Source organism: Mauremys reevesii, linkage group 7, assembly GCF_016161935.1.
Source record: "Mauremys reevesii isolate NIE-2019 linkage group 7, ASM1616193v1, whole genome shotgun sequence".
NCBI classification, from domain to species: Eukaryota; Metazoa; Chordata; order Testudines; family Geoemydidae; genus Mauremys; species Mauremys reevesii.
In genome coordinates, this window is record NC_052629.1 from 21,652,557 (window position 1) to 21,677,970 (window position 25,414).

Genomic DNA, 25,414 nt, shown 5'->3' on the forward strand with positions numbered 1-25,414 from the left:
AACTTACCTAAACTTTTCTAGGCTCTTCCTCTTTTTCCTTTCTCCCCACTATCCTCCAATAGCATGCCTTCCCCATCCTCCTCAGTGGTTCCGGGACACCATTCTTCCCTCCCCCAATAAATTCACAGCACTCTAATGTCCCCAGGGCTCTTCTCTCTCCCATTTCCCACTCTGCTCTTTTCCTCTCCACCCAAAACTATGGATGTGGTGCCAAGATGGAAACTGTACTACAAATGTGCAAGACAATTAGCAATGCTTGTGAAATACGTGTGTGTGTGTGTGTGTGTGTGTGTGTGTGTGTGTGTGTGTGTGTGCGCGCGCATGAGCGTGTGTGTGCAAAAATCTGCTTTGGTGGCTGCACAACAATTGGTTTATGTTTCCCTTTAAAACGAAAGGCCATTCTTTGCAGGCAGAAGCTGCCTTTCTTCTTACCAATTGCCTCAGTTTCAATAATCAGCTTTTTCTGAAGTGAAAAATGGAAGTGTGAGCAATGATTAGCAAAATCTCATGAACCCATTACGAAACTGGTGTGAGGCTAATTAGAATTTTGCAAAAATACCAAGAAACTCCCTGGACTCTGAAAGTTTTGGATATTGTTATGAAAATTCATACACACATATTTTGAATCTTATGTTTCATTAAACACAAACTGGTTGCTTTGAATGGGTCTAAAGGACATTCAAGAAGTACTGGGTACCCTGTGTATGGAAATCTTTTGACCTAACAAATGAATTCTGTACAATAGTGTAAACAACAAATCTTTAATCAAGACAACACGCAGACCTGATTAATTACAATCCTAATGTCCAGATATAGCTCTCAGCAATAAATATACTTAGCCAGAATTGGCCTTTATTTTGGCTTCTGGAATTATTTTGCAGGAGGTAAAATCTCTGCTACTTGTACAAAAAGTACTTGACTGTGCTCATAAATCAGATGTCTAAGTGATTTACATTCTACATGCAAAACTTGGGTTCAAAAACAGAAGCAAAGTGAAGGCGCAGGTAAAAATCTGGCTCATTATGAGGGAAGACAATGAGATGTAATATAATAAAATAAAAAAGTGACACTTGTCTTAGTACACAGAGATTTGAAACACAAGGATGGTAAAGCTCCACTTTTTATACATTGAGAATTGGCTGCTTGGAGAGTATTTTTTGAATCTTACTTTTTCATCTTCACATTTTGTGCCTGCCAAAACGAGACCAGGATCAGGCATATCATCTCCCAAGTACACATGGGTACCACGACACAGAATCTTGCCTCCTTCCTGCAGCGGGATATTTGTTTCTATGGAAACAGCATTGGTACCAATTACAGGTCGATTTGCTCCCCCTTGACACTGAATTTTTCCACATTTAGCATCTCTGAAGGGAAAAATGATTTCAATAATTTTAAAGAGCTCCAAAAACTGTGGCTTGTGTTGCAATGTCAGTTGTTCTGGGTGCAAAGAGAGACCCTACCTGGGTTCACATTTAGCAAAGGAACTTTTGGCGTCTTTGCCACAGTTGCCATAAGGATCACCTGCAGAATTGACTCTCTCAAAGCAGATCCCAGGGGCGGGTTTAGCACCTGAAACAAAAACAAATCAAGACTTTCATCTGATGCAGTGTTTTTAATCATTTTCTTTGAGCTCCACTGGTGTTGTAGTTGAAGGTAAGATGTAGCCTGCATACAGACAAAGCACAGCAAAACACTTGCGCTTGCTCAGCCTGCTAACGGAGCAACCTGAATGTATGGGTTGTCCACAGTTGGTGGTCTCTCTTGGCTAGGCTAATTGATAAACATGGCAGGCTTAATTCTCCTTTAAGATTTCTAGATGGTGTCCCGCATATATCCTCCTAGGACATAACAATTGTAACTAGTTTGGCTAAGACAGATATTGCATAGTTTGCCAGTTGGCTCTCTTCTCTTCAGAGTAGCTAAGTGAGAACTTAAGAGCTACAGAATAGCCAAAGAGAAGTGCTAGGTCACTGAGTGAAATGGGGAGAAAGGGATATGTAAAGAGCTCATAAAACACATGTAGTTCTTCAAAAATTCCGAACAAAAGGAAGGACTGGTTTGAAGGAAGGGTAATACTCCAATGAAGTGGCAGAGTTAGGAGACTATGAAGCTACATGACACCTGCACCTTATTTGCACTAGCCTTTTTAATATAAACATTTCCCAACACCGGTGCAGCTTCTTTGGTGATAGCAAAGGTGGGTATGCTTGTATAGACAGGGCACAGATTCATAGATTTTAAAGCCAGATTGGAGCTTTAGATCACCTAGTCTGACCTCCTGTATAACACAGACCATAGAATTTAATCTAGTTGCTTCTGTACTCCGCCCAATAACTTGTATTTGACTAAAGCATTATCTTCTAGAAAAGCACCCAAGTTTTGATGTGAAGACTTCAAGAGATGGAGAATCCACCACTGCCCTTGGTAGGTTGTTGCAATGGTGATTGCGCTCACTGTTAGACATTCACTCTTTATACCTAATTTGAATGCATGGCTTTAACTTCCAGCCATTTGGTTCTTGTTACACCTTTATCTGATAGGTTAAACAGGCTTAGTCCCTAATATTTTCTCCCCATGGAGGTACTTATACACAACATGCAAGTCATTACTGGCATTCCAAGCACCACAACTTGCTCTGAGAAGAGTTAGATGACACAGTGGTTAAAGGTCAAGCAGATGCTTGGACCTCTGCTTGCACCAGCACTCACACCATTGATAGCATTAATGTAGCTATGCCAGCGGCCCTTAACAAAAAAGGCCCTCATGTAGAATACAGCCAACAAGCATTGGACTTTTGTCCAGATCAGGAAAATGAAATAACAAAACAAAATTATTTGAAAACCTGTAGGCTGAGAATATTACAGTTTTAGCACATTATGACCCTAATCCTTAACAACAGAAACAGAATATCCTATTGAGCATTACAATTGCCAAATGTTTTGAGCTGTTTCCTAGCATGTGTATATAGTAAAAATCCTGCACTTTTTGGGAAAAACTTTTAAAAGAGGGAGATTTAAAAAGAGTTTCATACTTCTGGAGAATAAAATTAAACATGATAAAAAGAGTTACAGTTAGTGTGAATCTTTTCACTAATAATGCAAAGATTAAAGCCTCAGTTAATTATCTACATTTTACAGTCAGAAGCTTGACTAATAGGATATCCTTAACTGAACAGCAAGGTAATGCTACAATGGACAAAATGTGCCATCTTAAAGAGAGGTTTTAGATGGCTTCTCCGCCTTCCTCTAACTTTTTACATATTGAAACTGGAAAATCCAGAAAATAGGGCATAGAGGGAACAAAATATGAGCTGCTGCTCTCCTGGAGAGAAGGACAAGCTCCTGAAATTCTTTGAATGATTACTATCAAGTTTCCTGAGTTCAGGATACTTCTCTAATCTGAGACTATTAAAAAGGACTCACACGGGATCCTTGCACTTTTTTCAGAAAATCACAGGCAATAATTGTAAATTGACTGAAGCATCTAGAAAAAGAAACTACTCAGATGAAAGCCAAAATGCAAATTTCACTTTCTATGTGGTTTCCTTCTTGACTTTCCAGTTCAGGGCCAATGGCTATTGAGCATCAAACATTAAAACATACACAGGCTATGACTGGTTTTTGAGAGGGAAAGTGGGATGGGGAAGAAGAGGAGATAAGCTAAAAAATCAAGTATGCCTAATTCTGTTTCCTCTTATCTCTGCACAGACTTAATTATTTAGCCCCAGCTTTCATAACTGACTTAAGGAATGCAGCACTGAATAGATCTCGTGCACCTGCTTCTGGTCTCTTCTTCTCATCTGGGAAACCTCTTACACAGTATGTTATATTACTACGGTAATGAACACTTCCCCTGAGTGTGTATCAAGAGAATGCTTCACTCTGGCAGTCCAAAGCACAGATATGTTTGCACCAGAATGGTATGTGGGTCCAGAAGAGCAAAAGCATTGCTTGCATACATGCACCAGCGCTGCCTCAAGACCAGCAATCAGGGTTCACTGAGGCAATGGCCATTACTTGGGCAAGAATCTGGATGAAGAAGGAGAGTAGATTGGGGTATATTTTTATTTTCTGATTGAACCTTTCGAGTGGGACACCCACCTATAAGCAACCAGCACATTAAAGATGACAAAAGAGGCCTTGCTGAACAGGGAACACGTCTGTCTCTTCTAGCGCATCAGGAACGTTCAACTCCAACTGATGTTACTTATTAAGAGAATAGACCTTTTAGAGAACGGAAAGTCCATTCCTACCAGGCTCTGAATATTCTGTGTGTAAAAGCAACTGACTCCCACTGGTCAACTGTAGTCTGGAAACCAAAGCCTAGCGCTACGTTTCTGTCTCCTAATTGAAGGCACAACATTCATTGGCTTGGGATTCAGATGGCTGCAGCCTTCTCCAGATTGGACATTTTACCAGATTTGGATTTTATTATAGCTGCAAACATATAAACATGAGGAAAATGAACAGATGGAGTTACTGGGTTAAAAGAAAGATTTCAAAGGACACTTATGGAAGAAAATCATAATGTTGTGTTTCTTGAAGAAGCCCATTTATCACAATTTCAGTACACAAACTGAAGCAGAAAGTGCTGTCTTTCTCTATTTTGTTACTTCAAGAGGCAGAAACAAAATGGTTTGTGCAAATATTTCCAGTGGATATTAAGCTCCTTGATCTGGATGAGCAGAGTTTATTTCACTTTGCTATTGATAATTATAGCATTGCAACCCTATAATTAAGGTCCTATCAGCCTTTCCCATACAAATCTTTTTTTTGAAGAATTAAATCAGCCATCTAAAATCACATCACGTTAAAACATGCCATTAAAGTTGTCAGCCTGGATAGATTTTTTTTCAGATGTGCAAACTGATAAATTCATTTCTTTAGTTATAATATAGAAACAGAGAAATGTTGTGTGGTTTCAGATGCTTCTATAACCTGTTTTAATTAAAAAATACCATCCAGGAGAAAAAGGAGGGTTAGAACCTGGGAAGGAGAGAGAGTTCTGACAGTGCGGGAGGTTACAAACACAGAAGTACTAGGTGCTGGAATGAAAAGCAGAAAGGAAGGGAAGACTGGTCTTGTTAAGGGACTAGACTGGGACTCAAGAAATGTAAGTTCAATTCCCAGTGTTGACACAGACTTCATGTGGGACCCTGGGCAAGACGTTTAATCTCTCTGTGTTTGTTCCTTGTCTCTCAAATGGGGAAAATAACCCCATAGGGTGAGTGGGAGACCTGATGCTCAGACACTACACTAATGAGTATCAATCATGTAAGAGTGTATAAATAAATACAAGAAAGACACGCAGGAATCCTAAGTTTTGCAGGCTAAAGTCTTGATTCTGCATCCTGTTAAGTCTGCTTTGTGCTCTTCCAGTGGTGCAAAAGCAGACCTCAACCTGCTTTATCTGGCCAATGGAGAAGTCTCTTTGTATAGGGGGAATAGTTTGGTGGCGCAGAGCTCATATAGTGCCTGCATCACTGGGCCCTAACTGTCCATCTGGGTGATTCCTAGATGCCTGAGAGCTCCGCTGGGCTGCTGGCAGTCTGTAAGACGGCCCAATTTTTAAGCTGCTCTGCTTTGCACTGGGGAACACTCTGGGTCCCAACCAGTCCCAATCTGGCCTTGATACTAACTTTGTAGCTCTAGTTGGACTGGAGGAACTGGCCCTAAATTTGTGATGATCACGTTTTATCATGTTCAAATATTTGTGAATTTGGGTATATAAAGTTCATTTGTATTTACCAGTCATGCAGACGGATATAAATCAATTTAAAGCTTGGTGAGATGCGAGTGCCAGGTAAAATGATTTAACCATAGTTTAAACAGCCAATTTAGATGGGGGCAACCTGTGTTATTATGTCCTAATTTATCTTGATTTACTACCGTAGGTTTCTTCTTTTTTTTTTTTCCTTAAGAGCACCTGCCTTGACCATAGGTATCCACAGCAAACACACATGTACAACCAGAAGAACTCTTCCTAAACCAATAACCACGGCTGTCCAAACTGCCACATCACAAAGTCAACTGCCCGCTAATTATTAAAAAGCCAGTGCCTGCAATTGGATCCCCCAAGCCCTCATTTACACCAGGCCTGGAAAAGGCCAGGAAGCAGATGAGCACTGCAGTGTGTCCTGAAGGATGCCAGCACCAGGGAGGGAAGCATGTTGTAGAGTCACAGACTCCTCATAGGGAATGAATGGTCATCTAGCAGGGCCCCCCAGCCCCTTCTCTCATACCAACAGGCTACTAGCTCACATGATACTCCCTGTTACTTGCAATGGCTAGGTATAGCATCAGCAGACACACTCCATCCAACAAGTCCATGTGTCACTTGGCTGCACAATCTGCCCCACATTTTTTATACACACACACACACACACACACCTTCCTAAAGATTCATTTGCCTGTCAGTGTAGAAAATGCCAGCAGTCTAAAGATTAACATTCCCCCCGCTCCCAGGAAATCAATAATTTGTCTCTTTCCAATAGTTTTATCTGCATATCTAGCTTTTCCAGAAAATGCCAATGGAGCAGCAGACATTATACAAAGGCATTTACGATTGATGTATCCTTCAGTCATATTACAGTCGATAGGTCAAATCAATGGCAATATGACTTTTTAGAATTAGAAATGTAAAAAAATGTGTCAAGTAGAAGCATTTTACCCTTTTAGTATTAAAAATGACACACATGCAAGAGTATGCAGTGTTGCTGTAGCTGTGTGGGTCCCAGGATACTAGAGACAAGGTGGGTGAGGTAATATCTTTTTTTGGACCAACTTCTGTTGGTGAGAGAGACAAGCTTTTGAGCTAAACAGAGCTCTTCTGAAGATATTACCTCCCTAACCTTGTCACTTACACATGCAAGAGTGAAATAGGAGAAAAATCTTGTGTGTACTGGAGGCAGAGCACAGTGGGGATGCTCTTTAACAAGTTTACTATTATCATAGAATCTCAGGGTTGGAAGGGACCTCAGGAGGTCATCTAGTCCAACCCCCAAAAAATAAAGGTTATAATTGGAGATATACCAATCTCCTAGAACTGGAAGGGAACTTGAAAGGTCATTGAGTCCAGCCCCCTACCTTCACTAGCAGAACCAATTTTTGCCCCAGACCCCTAAGTGGCCTCCTCAAGTATTGAACTCACAACCATGGGTTTAGCAGGCCAATGCTCAAACCACTGAGCTATCCCTCCCCCCCTATTTTTAGACTGTTCACTATGTATTCTTTTATTCCACCAGCAGAGGTGTTTTCTGTCCAGCCAAAGACTTGGTGAAACATAAAACATATGTTTTGTCAGTGGCCTTGATTTAGGACCAAACTCTAGCTGTGGAGGCCTTGGAGCATCCAAGAGGTTATGCACTTTTCCCAAATGTGTCCAGGTGTGGGGTAGGAGGCAGCTTGGACTTCTCTTTCATACACTCGGATTATTTAATGTCACTGCAGTCTTCGGCTGCAACTGACTGAATGAAAAGAAGGCCAGAGTTGCATGTCAGTCTATGATCTGTGCTCCTGTGGGTAAAAGACTGATGGAAGTAATGAGTATTGCAAGACTCCTTCCCACGCCTTATCTTCCAAACAGCCCCTTACTTTCTTTGTTTGGTAGCTCTAATGCTAAATAGCCTAAGACAGCACCTGAATGACAATGTCTACATGATGCAGCCAAAAGGCGTGCAGTGTAGCTGCTGTTTGTCGGCAGGAGAGAGCTCTCCCGCCAACAAAAAAACTTCTACCCCCAACGAGCGGCGGGAGCGCTCCTGCCAACAAAGCGCTGTTCACAGTGGCGCTTTTCCTTTTCCTTTTTGGGGCGGCGGGGAGGGTTAACACCTCTGAATGACAAAAGTTTTGTCGTTCACTTGCCAGTGTAGACAAAGCCTTAGTCAAGATGAGCCATTCAGTTTCCCCGTCTGTCACTCAGGGATTGTCCCCTGACATCATATCCTACTGCCCAACTGCCATATATGGTGGAGGTCAAAGAGTGGAAAAGACACAGAATCTGTCCCTGGGGAAAGCATATGGGGATGGTCAGCCATGCAGGCATTAAATAATGTCCTAAAGATAGGTGCAAGGTTCTGTGATACCTAGGCAGCTCTTGAGGGCTCCACTGTGTGGATACACAGTGGACTAGGATTTGGTCTTGGGTTACTTTATTTACAAAGATTAAATGGACTCTGGGAAAACGTGCCACATTATTTTAAGAAAGATGATATCCTGGTTTAATTAATGCTTAACCCTAAAATACTGCTCGTTTTATTGAGTGGCAGGGTCATGAGAAGTACTTCTCCATGTGAACTGGACTTATCTGCTTGAAGCAATGAAGAAACATGGTACAGTGTAGTTCTTCTTCCCCTGAAACAGATTCTCATTGCTCTTCCTAATTTAAACAAACTCAAATATCTCTCATTGCTTTTCTTTAACTAGATCTACAAAGGTAGGATCAACATTTATCATGGCTGCGTGTGTGTTACTGGGCCTTTGTAAGGAAACATGTACAAAGGATACTCAGACCAAGGAGTTGTATATATTTATACAGGAAACCTTACTATGCTTTATCCCACATGACTTCCTGTTATTCCAACTTGCTTATTGGGAAGAAAAAGAAGAGCAGGTGATGTGTGCAAGTGAGAGAGTGAATTAGAGTCTGTGTTTTTCTCTGGCTACAGTAGGGTTTTTTGTTATAATGATTACAGTTTGGGTTCAAATGTGAAATTTATACATTTTAAGGTGCTGTTAATATTATAAAGATATGGCTAAGAAAAACATCGTAGAGTGTTCAGGCTCTCTTTTTGTTTTACAGGAAGTATTTTTATGATTCCCACATTACTGAGGTATAAAAAGAACAACAGAGAACACTGGGCTTGTCTACACTTGAAACATTGCTGCAGCACTGCAGCTATGCTGCTGTAGCACTTCAGTGTAGACACTACCTATGCTGACGGGAGAGGTTCTCCCATCAAGATTCACCCCTCTGAGAAGGGTAGCTAGGTCGATAGAAGAATTCTTCCATCAACCTAGTGCTGTTTACACCGAGGTTAGGTTGGTTTAACTATGCTGCTCAGTGGTGTGGCTTTTGCACACCTCTGAGTGAGGTAGCTGGGTCAACCTAACTTTTTTGTGTAGATGAGGCGACTGAAACTTCACTTTCTTACATGGCATTGAATCAAAGGGGAAAAAATTGCTCTCAACTCACACATCTGAGATCCATTGGCACCAGCTGGGAGTTTTGCTGTACAATCAAGTGTAAAATCTGGTTTTGCTATAAAAGAGTCAAGCTACACATCTGTTGTTTTAAGGTTAATATAAAAATGTTAGGCTCTAAGAGAGACTGTTTTGTGCCAGCATTACATTACTGCTATTTATAATGGTAAATTGTAAATATTTCCAGCTCTGCTATAATTCTTCACTGATTAACATCCTTGCTTGGTTCTCCTTCTCTCTCTACTGTAATTCTGCACAACCCTGCTCCTATTTTCCACCTAATAGCATAGAGGAAAGAAGGTCTTGTGGTTAGATACTAATCTGGGAGACCACATTCTATTTACTCCCAACTGCTGTACTGAGATTATATATATGACCTTTTCTTGTTTCCTTCACAGTTGGAGTTTTGATTCAACAATTATTTAAAAGCTGTGGGCCAGCTGGTATAAACTGGGGTAAATCCTGTGAAATCAATGAAGCTTTGTCATTTTACACCAACTGAGGATCTTGCCCTGATTCTCACAAACACGACTGTATTCAGGAGTAGGTACAGTACAGGCCTTGTGCCTTAAAAATAACACAGCTATTGAAGCCACAACCATACCAGGTATCAGTAATTTCATTTAGAAAGAAAGACTCAGGCTGTTTGACACATTCTCATGGGAAAAAGGAGGCAGATTCTGATATTACCTGGAGAGGATTTACACCAGTGTAACTCTGTGACTTCAGTGGAGTTATTTCTGATTTACAAAGGTGTTAGTGAGATCAGAATCAGACCTCTCGATTTGGATTTGGCAATCTCCTCTCCTTCTCCCTCAGAAATGTCTTTGGTAGCTTCCAAGAATAAGAGAGAGGGCCGTTCACGTTGTAGGGGCAACCACAGTAGGAGACTTAATACAGCAGCAGCTACCAACTGTGCAACATCACAAATGCTAAACGTCTGAAGGGGTTTTATCACCCTACCATAAAAATCTTATACTGTTACTCCCTCCGGCTTAGCTGCACCATTTCTGGCTGTTGCTGTAATTCAGAGAGCCATTGTTCTAGTGCAGACCTGGCACAGGTGTGGGTGTGCAAGTGCACGCCCATGTTATTGAAACTAATCATGAGACAAATGAGGTAATTCCAGGTAAGGTGTTTCATGACCAACTGGGCCCTGGGCTCAACAAGATCTCGGACCATTTTCCCAACAAATGTGCCCTGGTAGCTCCTCTCTGCGGTAGGCTTGCCATGCAGCACAGCCCACGTTGGACAGAATTTTTAAAGACGGTAGTGAGAGAACTGGCATTGAGAAATGGAGCTTCCAGAGGAACCTCTTCCTCAGGAAATGAAGATGGCAACAGAGCCCTGGGAATTCAGCTTCCTGACCTTCAGCTGGATTTATCTCAATGACAGGAATTACTAACAGTTCAACTGAGTAACATTCCATTGTATGGAAAACTGTTTTGCAAAGTGTTTTTCTTTTGTACATGAGAAAACTTCCTGTATCCGTGGGATTTAAAAGTGGATTTCATCACTAAGTATGTCTATGGTTTGTGGGTAAGGCTGCTAGTGTACTGGTGGATTTGGTGGAGTAGTTCAGATGCAATTTCTGTGTGGGACTGTGTATGTACACACAACACACACACAAATCAGGCTGTTGACTCCTGAGGTTTTAATGCTTCATTTTCATTTGCATTAATGACTTCAAAGAGAGTTGAGAGTGCTCAGCACCTTGCAGAATGACGCGAGGCCCCAGTTCAGCAAAGCATTTAAGCACGTGCTTAACTTTAAACACGTGTTTAAGTCCCAGTGAAGTCATGGCAGAATCAGGGCCTAAGTACAGTAATTTGCCTCAAGTCACATAGCCAGCTAGTAGCAGCCAGGAACACCGTCTCTCAGTCTCCTGCTATAACCACTAGATACCACTCTGAACAAAAGGGGAAAACAAATCCTAAGATTGTTCCATCAGAACGAAAAATACTATGGGCCAGATCCTCAGAGAGTGTAAATTGGAGTAACTCCATTGGCTTCAATGAAGCCATGTTACTTTACACCAGCTGAGGATCTGGCCCCAAATGCTTAAAACTCAACTTCTTTATTAATCTGAACTTTATTAATAGGCCTTAAAAATCTATGAATATGTTGGTGAACAAAAAACTGGCACAACTTCTTCAGATGTATTCCTGATCACAATGGGTACCTATTGCATTACATAACACTCTCCTGAACAGCCTTCCAAAGTCATATGATATTTATTATTTTATTAAAAACTGACATAATACCTAGAATACCCAGCTCTTTGTATTCAGAACTTACCTTGTCCCCAGAGTGTGACACATTGTTGTTCATGAGTCTGACATATGCCATTATAACAATACCCATCTACTCTGTAGCATGGATGTCCATCGTGTAAATATACATTAGCTGGGCAGTGAGGATTAGCTCCAGTGCAGAACTCCGGAAGATCACAGGAATTACTTGAGTCTCTGCAAGAAATCCCTGCTGGCTTCAGCTGAAGGAAGAAAAAAGCTGCTGTAATTCCAATCAATAAAAGATCTCCAGTGGTGTAATTTATGATACACATTAATGTTTTATTTCAGAAGCTCTGCACCAACTGACCATTAAGCACAGCATAAAGACAATCGAGCATTTTATATATATTTATTTGACATATTGTGTAAAGGTTTTTGGCACATTTTCAAAGCAAGGGCACAACTCTGCTCTTAGATGAAAGTGTACAGATCATGTGGTACACCTCAGAGTAGAATTTAGCCTTTAAATTAACTTTGCAGTGGTTTGGTTTTTAAATGGACAGATAAAGAACTAGCATCAATTTTTCAAGGGGCCTCCTTAATTGCTCCTGCAGACATAAAAGTATGTGGTGTTTTATGACAAAGGGCAACTGTATGTGCGGATCAAAAGTGAGGCTAAGAATATTTTCAGTGGTTCACTGCCGATATTGGGTCTACATTACATGCTCAAGGTGATTGTAATGACATAACTATTGAGTCAGCAAACTAACCATATAACATTACATGTACTGGCATTAATTAATACAACCTGTTCTTGAGTTAGTTATCCTCTCCCCCTTTCCTGCATACTGAACTGGGTGGCCTCTTTCTCATAAAAGATGCTTCTCTTTACATGTTTCAAGATCTCCCCACCCCCTAGAGAGTAGCCAGTCCAGATAGCTGCTCCTATCCTTGCTTAACAGAATGACTTCATCCTCTTCAGAGCTGAAAGAAATGAATCAGTAAATGGGGACCTGGCCATTCTGAGTACTTACTAATCAACAAGATGACAATGATTATGTACTGGAGTCAAGCTAAATTTTTAACTGCATCAACAAGGTATTCTAGACAGCAAATAGAATGGCTTCAAGACTGACTCTGATAAACGGTATGTGTTTGAAAGGCATCTAAGCAGGCTTAAAACAGTGCCTGCTAGCCTCAGTGAAACCCTGCCTAGATACCTTACTAACTCATACTCAAAAGCTGTTTTGAGGACTTAGGAATATTACTGTCGGTGGCAACCCTGTCTGGCTGTTCATAACCGTAGCCACAAGGCTAACGATATGCTGTCACGTATGACTTGCCAACAAAAAAGTTTGTTTTAATAGAATTCATTAACATTCATCCTCCTTAAGAACCCCTCCAGACACAGCATATGAAGCATGTCCAGCATACCTTGATTGCCTGCCATGGCATAGCATCCAGAAGTGTCTGCAAAGATCTGCATGCAGAAATTCATATAAATGCAGGGATTTTGCATGCACAAGTGGAAACAGCCACAAATACTGCAGGCACAATTAAGGTGGGCCTATTGATTTGGCCCTGTATCTTCAACTGCTGTTTCTGGTTGATATTTTTTTTTAAAATGGCTTACATGAAACACCACAAGTGTTTTAATGCTTAATTATACCAATTTGTTTGTTCTGCCTCCTTGTTTTCTAATCTGCAATTAAGATGATTATGGAATTCTGCCACTCCACAGCAATAAGAAACCGTTCTACAAATTCACCTTGCAGTCTTTACAGCAAAGTCCATGGGCGCACACTGCTTCTGCTTTCAAAGTGCAGGTAGTAGCATTACAGCAACGATTTGTACATTCCTAGATGGGGAGTAAATTAACATTGGACACCGTTAAATAAAAATTGGCTCTAAATCAAGAGGCAACGTGTTTCTAGAAAGCACGCTCTAGCTCCAACAGAAGTTATGGGCTCGATGCAGGAAATACTGTGAAATTATATGTAGGACATCAAATTAGTTGACCTTTTGGCCTTGAAATCTGTGACCCTATAAGTAACTGCAGTAAACCAGCAAGGACCATAGAGCTCTGCCTATTTACTGAAGATCAGGCCCCAGATATTATTAACATGTACAATATATGCGTGTAAGAGCCACCAGTGGCTGAAGCTCCACTGAAATCAGTGGAGTTACACTAGTATGAAGCTAGAGGAATGGAGTGGTGAATCCTGGCCCAAAGCCTCATTGCCAAATTCTGTCCTCAGCTGTGTGTGGGCAGTGACACTGTTGTCAATGAGGCTGCACTGGATCACCGATAACAGATTCTGACCCTAAAGATATCGGACAGTCTCCAAGACATTATCAGAAAAAAAAATGAATCTAGCCAATCCTAATTGTCAGTTATTCCTAGATAGAATAAGAAAATAAATGAACCTAACCCACCTCAATTGTTAGTTATTTCTAGATAAAATACTGAACAGATATTGCAATTGTTTAGGGCAGTGTTTCTCAAACTGGGCTCACCACTTGTGTAGGGAAAGCAATGGTGGGCCAGGCCGGTTTGTTTACCTGCCCCATCCACAGGTCCGGCCGATCGCAGCTCCCACTGGCCGCGGTTCGCTGCTCTAGGCCAATGGGAGCTGCTGGAAGCAGCACGGGCTGAGGGACTTACTGGCCGCTGCTTCCAGCAGCTCCCATTGGCCTGCAGAGGTGAACTGCGGCCAGTGAGAGCCGCGATCGGCGAACCTGTGGACAGGGCAGGTAAATAAACCAGCCTGGCCTGCCAGGGCTTTCCCTACACAAGCGGTGACCCCAGTTTGAGAAACACTGGTTTAGAGAGTCACTAGAGGCCAAATCCTCAGTGGTGTAAATCAGCATAGTTTCACTGACTTCAGTGGAGTGATATTGATTTACCCCTTCTGAGAATCTGACACGTGGGCCTTATGGTGCATTAAACATGAGCATTACAGTTCCCTCTTTTAAGAAATTATCTCATCAGAATTCTGTATTGCAAAGTGGCTGTTATAAAGAATGAGATAATGATGTTGTTCAATACCACTGCAAATGCAAGTGCATAGTTTTATATCAGAGCTATTCTGATAATAGGGCTTTGTAGAAAATATGAACTGCACTATCAGTAACTGACACATTCTAAGTTCATGTTGGTGCATTAGACTGTGGCACTTCCCATGTATGTGGGTTTTTACAAACTTTATTGTCTTAGACTGATACAATAAAAACTTTAAGAAAATAGTGGATATGCTTCATGAGTTGCAAACTAAATCACTTGCACTCGAATCACAGCTGTCTAAGATCTAAAATAACAGCAGATAAAACTGCTGTTCAGCAGTGTTAAGTCAGCCTGCCATCTATCCATGCTACAGAATATTCAAAGATAGGATATAGGCTATGACTGAAATTCCAACCAAAATTCAAAATCACTCTTGCAAAATTCTAATCACTCACTCCCCTGTTACTCATTATGGTAAAGGGCAGGCAAATAGATTTTGTGCCTGGGCTGGTAAACTGTCATAACTGTGTTGGCAAGAGAGTTTTGTGATGGAGGAGAGTCACAAGCCTGGGCTGCTCTGCAAAATATTTCTTGTTCACAGGAACAGAAAAGCGTAGGACTTGGGTTTCTTGGAGTAAGTTTCCTGGCCTATGACAGCATTTCAGACAAACAAATTACAGCTCCTGCATTCCACAAGAGATGTTAGTTACTGATATACAGAACATCTTGTTATCACAAGGCACCAACATCTCTCATCATTTCTTCCATTGTCTCCAGGACATGGGGTTTACAGTGAACCTCCCTGCTGCCCGAGAGCTGTTACAGCACTTTACACGTTTCCTGTGGTCTGTTTCAAAATTGTTTAATTTTTAAAATAAAACAAGGAAGCATGTGCTGCAGAATAAGTCTGCAGCACATCTCTCAGCTCTTTCTGTACATAAAGCTTTAATGTGGGCCAGAATGGGGAATGCTGAACTTAACCAGTGTTTTGCATTGACATCATTCTTAATTGGGATTTCACCTATTGTCTCCACACATACTTCTCGATGACTCAGTGAATAAGGGTCCCAGAACTTGGTCTTAACGTTTTGGCTAACGGGTCCTGCAGAGCCATAAACTCAAGGTCCATTGTGTGGTCATCACATAGTGCACAAACTTCTTAAACCTGGACATTGAATACAGCTCTACTCCTGGGTAAAGCTTTTATGAGCAGAGCAAAGAAAATTGTAATATGTGATTCTAATACGTTGGACTAACCACTTGGTAGACATAAATATGTTTGCAGTGATCTTTCATCTTGAAAGTTGATAAAACGTGCAGCATGCTACAGTCTCATATACAGAGGTGCACTGTGACTGGTGCCATATAGCATTAGCACTGGTGTACGGACACTGGTCTAAACGACTTTGATAGTGAAACATTAACTAATACAACAGATTCGCTGGTACCTCTCAAACCACAGTGAGAGACTGAAAGTTAAATCCATTGTACCCGAGTGTCAGTTTTCTAAGCTATTTAAGAAAACAGAGAGAGAAGAGGCAGATCAAGAGACTATTCAATGGTATTAAGTGGCTTTGATTCTAAAAAGGTGTCACTAACACTCAAGTACAAATGAGAATGATAACTGGATTAGAAAGATATTTGCAAGCTATTGACACTCTGCTGGCATTGAACAAGAAGACAAGCCTACTTCTTCAACCCTGTTACCCTGAAGAATGAGTGAGCTGTCAAGAAATCCTTATGGTTTGTATAAATTCAATATACTGTATGGAAAGGCTACAGCAGTCATTTGCCATTTTAACTGTCCTAGGTCTATTTTGTCAGCAGTTCCACATTTATCAGAAGAGACAAATGCCTCATCTGCTGATGTGTTCAATTCAGTTAGTCCGGGAGAAGTTCAATATGACCAATGAATACTGAGGCTAAAAGAAGTATGGATGTCTGATCAGAGATCATTTTAATCCTGGTATTCTGCATCATCTCTCCTGATTCTAGCTGTCCTTTGACACATTCACTAAATGAAACTGAATCAGCTTTGAAGTAGTAGTAACCTTTCTGGAAGTAGTGTAGGTTATTTCTATTAGTAAGGCAACTGAATCAGATGGTTGCAAAGAAAAAATTCAAATCAAAAGGGGAAATGCATTGTGCATGAAAATGGAAGCTGGTTTTCCTGGGAGCAATATTTTATGATATTATTTAGTTTATAAAAACAAGTAGCTCCAAATCCAAGGAAAGAAATCTCCAGATAATATATGGTACCTTGAGAAATCTGAGTAATTTTAACTAATTTGTGTTGGTTTCAGGTCATTAACTAGCACTGAAATGGATTTCCATGTTACAAATTCCAATAGGAACATGATTAAAATTCTCCATCACTAATCTTAAGAGATACAGGTAGTTAGTAAAACCACACTAATATGACACGTAGGCCTGCCTATTGCTCTGCAATCAGACACAATAAAAAGTAAGTGGAGTCTAACAGCTATTTGCAGGAATTTCATTAAGGTTTGAGATTGAGAAATGAAGGAGGAGGAAGAATTTTATTTAATACCCATCAGTCTCAAAAAAGTACTCTGACTAATTTGCAAGCACTCTTGCCCTCTTCTCCATAACAGATTGGTAGCAAGGAGAAAAGCAGTAAGTCTAAGAGAGAGAGCCTTACGTCAGGTTCCCCACAGTCACACTCCTCTCCATCTTCCACATAGCCATTCCCACACTTCTGTCCACCAAATGATTCCTTAACTTCAGGCAGGTTAAAGAGACACATCCCCACTCCTTTTTCCAGGCTGTTTTCCAGGTCCTTTTTACTGCAGCTGCTGAACACCATGGGAAATGGATAGCTGGGAGAGAAAAAGATTGAAAAAGAGAAAGATTAGCATTTTCAGATGAAAAAAATCTCTATTGTTCTGGTGACCTCCTCTGTGATCTCTATACACAAACAAGCACCAGGGTTTCCATTATTCACCATTCCACACAGGATTCAGCTGTAGAAATTCACTGTAGGTTGAACCATTCCAAGAAACATTTTGAGACTAGACTCAATCATTTCCAAGAGAATTTCCATGCTTAACCACCTAACTTGTGGTTGCAAACAAGACTTGTGCCTTCAAATCAGGAGCTGGATGTCTACATAGCTGATTATGCATGTAGAATTGTGAGGGCTAGTTTAGGCCATGATCCTCCACTGTCCACAAGTGCAGAACGTCTTGCATCGGCAGGGCCTTAGGAGCTAGTTTAAGGCCCCTTTGAAAATTTGGCCCAAAATTATAGATTTCACTCATTTTAAAGTTAAAACCCAACACATTTTATTAGAGAGAAGTTGTAGGCCCCTTTGCCTTCATCTTGGTGGACTCATGGTTTTCTTAGGGAAAACAAGTGGGAAAAATACCAACTTATTTTAGTTACAGCCCACTTCTGCAATCTGCAGGCAAGCAAAACTCACCTTGAAGTCAAGGCCTAGGGACCATGGGTCTGAGGAAAATTCTGTTCTCATTTTATACCAGGATGGATCCAAAGTAAATACTGAAGCCAGTACTGGATTTATACTGGTGTAACAGCAGAATTTGTCTCCCCAGATTACTGCTCATGGACATGAATATGTTGACTTCCTTTCTAAGATGCTCAAAGGGTATTAGCACGCAAATCTCCAAATATGCTCTGCAATGCTCCGTTTCAGAGTAGCAGCTGTGTTAGTCTGTATCCGCAAAAAGAACAGGAGGACTTGTGGCACCTTAGGGACTAACACATTTATTTGAGCATAAGCTTTCGTGGTGGCGCAATGCTCTGTGCTTTTGCTTCAGAGGATTCAAGTTGGCACCCACTGACGTTTACCACTTGCTTCAGTGGTATTTGGATCTGGTCACTGGTACATTACTGTGGAAATCATGCTATCACCCTGTAAAGAATGCCAAAGCTCCCTCTCTCCATTGGGACGTGTGCATGATTACATTAGATCTGGATTGGAACCAGCTGGCAAATAACTTGCAAGCTGCCTTATTTCCCTTAAGACTTTGGACCCTATTCACGACCACTCTACACTCAGGCAGTAATGCAACATCATGGCAGCACAGGGAGCCAGACTGATGATGACTGGGCTTTGTTCCCTAAATGCTTTCTATCAATCACATATTATTAAGAACAGGGTATAATCTTAACAAGCAAATAAGATAATAAATGAAAGTCCTATACTGTTGAATTACAGAATTTAATGAATCAGTTGTTATTTCTAATAATGCAGAGTAGAGTGTGTTCTTCTCAGAGCCGGTGAGACCATGCCCAGAGACAGCAGAGAGAGGAGCCTTTCTAGTTAAAGAAAAAAACCCAGACTGAAACAGTTGTAAATGGAATGGAGGTTTAAGTTCCTATGTTGATTTAGAAAGGTTAATTAGGATCTTACAGTAAGGTGGAGAGTACCTTACACAAAGAATTAATTTGCTCCTCTTTAAAATTACCTTTTCACAGATTCTTCTGAAATAAAATAATCAGCTCTTTAGCACAGGATGCAGATGTGCTTCTGAAGAAGAAAATAATTTTCACTGAACACTTATGGGGCTTGACTTGCTAAACTAAACAATACTGTGGTTCACTGACACATGACTCTAATAAGCTAGCAGGCATCTTCACTTAAGGAATTGGTTTCTGGAAAATGTTAATGTTTAATAGGATGACAGTGCCGAAGAGGAACTATCAACGTTCAGAGGATCATGAGAGAGGCGTCAGACTGCTTTTCAGACCTTGGGCTCTTAGGGAAAACAGGGAAGGGATCTGGGGATAATGGGGAAGGAAATAAAGGGAATTTGGGAAACCTTCCTACCTACCCTTGTATAGAACCAGGGGAGATTAGCAAAATTGCAGACTCTTGATTGTATGCAGTGTAGTTGTAGCCATGTGGGTCCCAGGATATTAGAGAAACAGGGTGTGTGAGGTAATATCTTTTATTGAACCAACTTCTGTTTGTGAGAGAGACAAGCTTTTGAGCCACACACAGCTCTCTTGATTGGTGATTCCTGACAACTCTTGGTTTGGTGGGAAAAAGTTGCACAGAACATTCTGTGTATGTGAATGTGAACAGGTAGGCAGACATACAGCATTTCCAAATTCTGGTCTGAATGCAAGCATCACGCATATGACTGATTCACAGATTCTGTTTGGAACATGAAAAGATATTTAACTAGTCATGATTCTTGCCTCAAGCTGTGAATGTCTGAAACCTGCAGTTTTTTGGTAAGGGTTTATTTGAAACCCACCAATGTGAAGAAAGAGAGACATAAAGACAAATATGTTCAGTCCAAATTTGATGTGGGAACATAGATAATACATTTTATTTCCTTCTCTGCTGTTTTTGTAAACACAGTTTCAACAGCTCAGTAAATTTGCTACAGCAGCATGCTGGTCAAAACTGTGAATATTTAGGGTTACATCTTTCCCTCCATGAATGCCCAGAATTGTTCACATGAATAGGAGGTGCATGTGTCCACCACTGGGAGAACAGAAGCCTTATTCTGTACGAGTGACAAAATAATGTCATTGTTATTGAATGAGATTTCTTCCCCTCCCCCTCACCCCCCAAAAGGAACTTCAAGCTGTTTCCTATTTTTAAGTAAGAGACTCATTCATCTTCTGGCTTTTCCTGCTCTTGACACTGATTTCCTCAGCTGACATCAGTAAAGCACGTGTTATTTATGAAAGAAAAGACTAACTGTTTGAAAATATTTGTTCTTCAACCAAGCAATCAAAAAATAAACAAACAATGAGACAAGCACAACAACTGGAAACAGAGCATTTGAAGAGTGAATTCACCCATGAAGGGGAGGATCCTACATACACTGAAGCCATTGGGAATTTTCTATGGAAGCAGGCCTGGTCTCTGACATCACTGACAATCTGATGTAAACACTTTTCCCCTTTCCCCACACGACAGTCATATCATTTGATATTTCTGCTTTTATGCTGTGATGTTTTGGCTTTGTTATTTTTAAGCTGTTTCAGCAGCACCATGAGCTACTTGGTGTGTGTGTGGGGGGGAGGGCAATAACTATCATATGTCAACAGCATTAGGCATGTTATTAGTTTAAATAAATGTAGAGCTTGTGAAAGTTGGTGGGGTAGTCATCACGTGGACTGAAATCCCCTAGAGAACAGATACAGCAAGCTTCCTCACACTGCTCTGCCAAAATGCCTCAGATCTGATCTAGAGTAACCACTTCTGGACATGAGAAGGTAGTTTGGTCTCCAGCTTCCACGCAGTCCTTTATCTGTCTCCTGAAACTTTCAACACAGGTGTCAAATGGGGGTGGTGGCAGCTTGAGTGCTATCACAGGTCCTCACTTTGTAGGAATTCACTTCAGACCATCAGCTCATTTCAAAGAGGCCACCTAAAGAATTTTCAGAAGGTAACAGCTTTCATCACTCCCATCCTGTGACAGATTCAGGTTACTGACCTACAGCTAGTAAAATACTCCATATATCTCATTATCCATCACTGAAGCCACTATCATATATGGTTTTTATAGATCTTACTTCACCACTGTGCAGAGGCCCAGCACAAGGCTAATTTAAGCACTACTTGAGTCCAACTTATTTTGAGATCCTAAGTGGGATGTAAATGGTGAATAGATTTTCTGCATAAGGGTAAATTTAACCCACCACGGATAATTTCAATTCAAACATGCCTGATGAAGATATACACCCATAGCACCAAAATCATCCCTGGTACACCACCACTGGCTTCAGTGGGCTTACCACAGGGACAACTTTGGCCCGCAACATCTAGCTTTCCTGAATTACCAGCATTCCATAACAACATCACCCATGTCCCTTTGATACTGAAACTAGGGTGCAGTAGTCTCATGAAATTAATGCTCTAGTTTCCATCAGAAGCAAGTTGCCATTGTTCACATCTACAGATGAGGCATTCATTTTAGCAAGATGATGCCATTAGTAATAAGTGACCCCATTAGCGACCACGCCTGGTTTTGTTCCATTCAGAACGTTTTCCATTCATTATTATTTCAAATATTTAAGCCATGTAAATGCCAGTTCTTTTTCTATACATCTGCTTTTTCTATACATCTGCCCTTGCTGACCTGTTCTTTTCATTAACTAAGTGACGTGGCATCATTGAGAGTGCCCTTTAAGAAACTCAGAATCCTCTGTTAATGCCACCACTGCAGCACACGCTACTGCCCTGTATACTCTAGCAGTCAAGAGTCTTATTCTCTCAATTTCAGGGGTGGACCCGCCAGAACAGGGCTGAGGAATATTGTGGTAGGCACTGTACACAAATACAGAAAGAGAGACAGTCTCTGCCCCACAGAGCTTACAGTCTGGCTAGATAAAAAAGACAAAAGGTGAAAGAGAAACCAAAAGGTGCAGCACGTCATACCAGGTCACAGAGCAGGTCAGTTGCAGAGCTTGGAGCAGAATCCAGACCACCTCACTCCTAGTCATGTCCAATCCGCCAGACCACACTGCTTCTCAGATTATGAATACCACAAGAGACAGTGTGGCCTAGTAGATAGAGCACTGGACTGGGACTCGGGAGACCTGTTTTATTCTGAGCTCTTCCACCAGCCTGCTTGGTGATCTTGGGCAAGTCACTTTGGGGAATCAAGGTGCTTTTGAAAATCACACTAGATGTCTATCTGCATCTTTTGGCACATAAATACTTTGAAAACTCTGGTTCTTTATATGCTTCCATTTCCCCAGTGTAAAATGAGGATAATGATACCTCCTTTGTAAACTGTTTTTAAATCAATGGCTAAAAAGTGCCATATGAGATACTATTATTAAAATATCTTGTAATTCATAGCATGTTGCATAGGAAAAGAAACCCCTGGCTCATGATGTCCTGAAGATGATTATTCTGACTCTTTTTACACTGCCCACCAGCCTTGTAGGACTTCCCTGAGATACCCTGGCTCCATACAACTTACATTCACAGTAAAGAAAAGGGGAAAACACACCTGAAGAGAGTGGATAAGAGGAGAGGAAGGCAAGGGTTACAATGACAGGATCATGAGTTTGTTCTGATGGTTCTAGGGCCAGGCTGGACCTCAATTCATACCCCCAGAAATCATTAGATTTTCATCACTAAGTCCACCTGAGCTTGGATGCTCCAGTCCAGACAGCAGAACTTCAGTCCCTTTTCAATGAGTGGCACTCCTCAGCCATCCTCCTGAGGATTGTCCCTGGTAGTTAGTTTCTCACAGACAGGATCTGCCCAGGGAACATCATGAAGAAGACAGTGGAGACTCCTAGCAAACCTCCCTTGTGTGACCTGCATCTTGTTACCCATGTGGCTCGGGTCCCTCTTAAATCTTTCAGACTGGAGGACGCTATGAAAAAGCTGCTGCAAGAAAGGCAGGTAGAAGAGCTGCACCAGCATGACCAGTCTTCACTCACCCCCCGCCTGAATCCCAACACCATGGCCCTTCAGTGCTTTGGGGAGCTGTGTCTGAGGGTCCTACTTGGTTTGTTGCTAAAGGTTAGTGATTCTGTTATATTCTAATCAAACCTGCAACCTCCCAAATTCAAAGTCTCTATCTTCCCCAACCTTTTCCTAATTAATGTGCCACCTCACTTGAGAAATAATGAGTTCCACTGGTTCTGCGCCTAGTTTATTTCTCAGACATTTCCAGGTGGATACACTAGGTGCTAGTGAAGGATCAAACCCAGGGATCACTTACACCAAGGCAGTTATAAACCCATGATGTGACACCTTGAGTGTCTGGGTGGCAGCATGTGTATGCATTAATCACACATTTCTAGAAAAAATGGGCACAGTTCAGCCCGGGTGTTACTCCATTGACTCCTCACCTATTTGAAGTCAGCAGAGTCATTCCAAGATGGCATTTGACCCTGTGACTATGGGCTTGAACCTGCCAGATACCACAATGGTGCTGAACACCCTTGATTCCCACTGACTTCACTGAGAGTACAGGATGCTCAGCACCTCACAGAAGCATTTTTCACCTTCCAGGATCAAGCCCCATCTCGCCTCAGATTCTCCTGGAGTCTCATTTCAGTAAAATGTGATTTTCTTTCCCTGCCTTCCTAATCACCAGTGCCCTTAAACTCATGTACTAGTCTGTAACATTTTGAACTTTAGCTGGTTTCCTTTTCAGCAATTTGATGTTAAACAGCTGCACTTGTTCTGAACAGATTTTTTCCTGTGCTCCATTTATTCCTATAAACCTTCTCCAATTCCCTTTAGAGGAACATTCAGATTATTATGACTATCACTGCTTAGAATCATATTCTGCAGTGTTTTTATTTCCAGGAATTTTAGAACATTGCCATAACAGTTTTCTTCACCACAATTCCAGTACCTATATGCTGCTTTTATTCCAGCTCTCTCTCCATCCTCATTGATGTCCCTATTCTAACAATGTTTATACAGAACCTTTCAGCCAGGGACCTGAAGTATTTTACAAGCAAACAATCAACTAAAATGTACATCAGCCCTATGAAGGTGGCTTAAATATCACCACCCACTTTGCAGACAACAAGCTGAGGAATGATCCTGAGGTTAATTTCGGCCTAAGGGTCAGTTTTTTAAAGGTATTTAGACACCTAGCTCCCATTGAAATTGATGGGAGCTAGGTGCTTAAATACCTTTAAAAATCTATCCCTAAGTGACTTGCCCAAGATCACATAGCAAAAATCAATGAGAGAGATAGAAACAGAATTCATGATTACGAGGGGCAGATCCTCAGCTGGCATAAAGTGTCCTCGTGCCACTGACTTCAGTAGGGTGTTGATTTCAATGGAGCTATGACAACTTAAACGGGCTGAGGACCCGCTTCCAAACATGCAAACTCCTGACCCACTACACAACATTTCCTTTCAGTAAAAACATCATCCACTTGGGTTCAGTTTTGCTTTCAAGACATTAATGTTCTTTTAATCTTTCCAAACTCACTTTTTAAGGCCTCCTTTGAGATGTCTGAACATAGCAAATACAGTTTCATCCTGCAATTACACAGCATCTCTCAGACTCCAAATGTCCTGTATAGCAGGGGTCCCCAACCCCCGGTCCGCGGCCTGTTAGGAACCGGGCCGCGAACCAACCCCTAGCACATCAAGCGGCGTGTCTCCGGCGGGGCCCCTGAGCCCCGCCCCCTCAGAGCCGCGTGGTGAGGGGGCAGGGCTGGGAGCTCCGGGCTGAGCTCAGCTGCCTTCGCTCGGCGTGGAGCTCCCAGCCCCGCCCCCTCACCACGCGGTTCTGAGCGGGACGGAGCTCAGGCCCCGCCGGAGGCACGCTGCAGCTGTTCAGCGAGGCGCTGAGGCTCCGGGTGAGGAGGGAGCCGGGGGTAAGAGGCTGGGGCCAGGGGGGTTGGCTAAGGGGCAGGGAGTCCTGGGGACAGTCAGGGCACAGAGAGGGGGCGGAGGTTGGGGGGGCGGTCAGGGGGCAGGGAATGGGGGGGGTTGGATTGTGGGTGTTCCGGGGGGTCTGTCAGGACTCAGCGGGGGGTGGGGGGTATAGGGGTTGGGGCAGTCAGGGGACAGGGAGCAGGGGTGGGGTCCCAGGGTGGTGGGGGTCTCTGGGAGATGGTGAGGGGACAAGGAGCAGGATGGGTCGGGGATTCTGAGGGGGGTGGGCAGTCAGGGGGGCAGGAAGTGGGTGGGGGTCAGATAGGGGGCAGGGCTGCCACTAATTCTGCATTATGGTCAGTTGTATAATTATTTCATTATATATTACAATAATAATAGAAATAAAAGTACAAAAATAAATGTCATGCGCTTGAATCGTCCCAAAATCATCCCACAGGTCCGCGGAAATTTTTTTTCTACGAAACCGGTCCCTGGTGCCAAAAAGGTTGGGGACCGCTGCTGTATAGCATCTTACAGTAATGAATTAAATAAGCACAAGGAACATAGCAGCCTTCATGCACTAAGCAGCAGGTAAAACCCAACCTTATCTGATATCTAAACAGATGTTTAAATACTATAGATCAGGAGTCAGCAACCTT

The 25,414-nt window shown here is 41.9% G+C and overlaps 1 protein-coding gene across 2 annotated transcripts in view; it reads right to left on the minus strand.

Annotated features, from left to right (window-relative positions):
• ADAM12 (ADAM metallopeptidase domain 12) overlaps positions 1–25,414 on the minus strand; it is a 320,435-nt gene that overhangs the window by 37,551 nt on the left and 257,470 nt on the right. For both annotated transcript variants that reach the window (XM_039546827.1, XM_039546828.1), the window contains 5 exons: positions 17,104–17,281; positions 13,206–13,295; positions 11,502–11,697; positions 1,464–1,572; positions 1,169–1,367 (listed from right to left, as the gene is read on the minus strand). In XM_039546827.1, the coding sequence (XP_039402761.1) occupies positions 1,169–1,367; positions 1,464–1,572; positions 11,502–11,697; positions 13,206–13,295; positions 17,104–17,281 (772 nt within the window). The remainder of the gene's footprint in view (positions 1–1,168; positions 1,368–1,463; positions 1,573–11,501; positions 11,698–13,205; positions 13,296–17,103; positions 17,282–25,414) is intronic.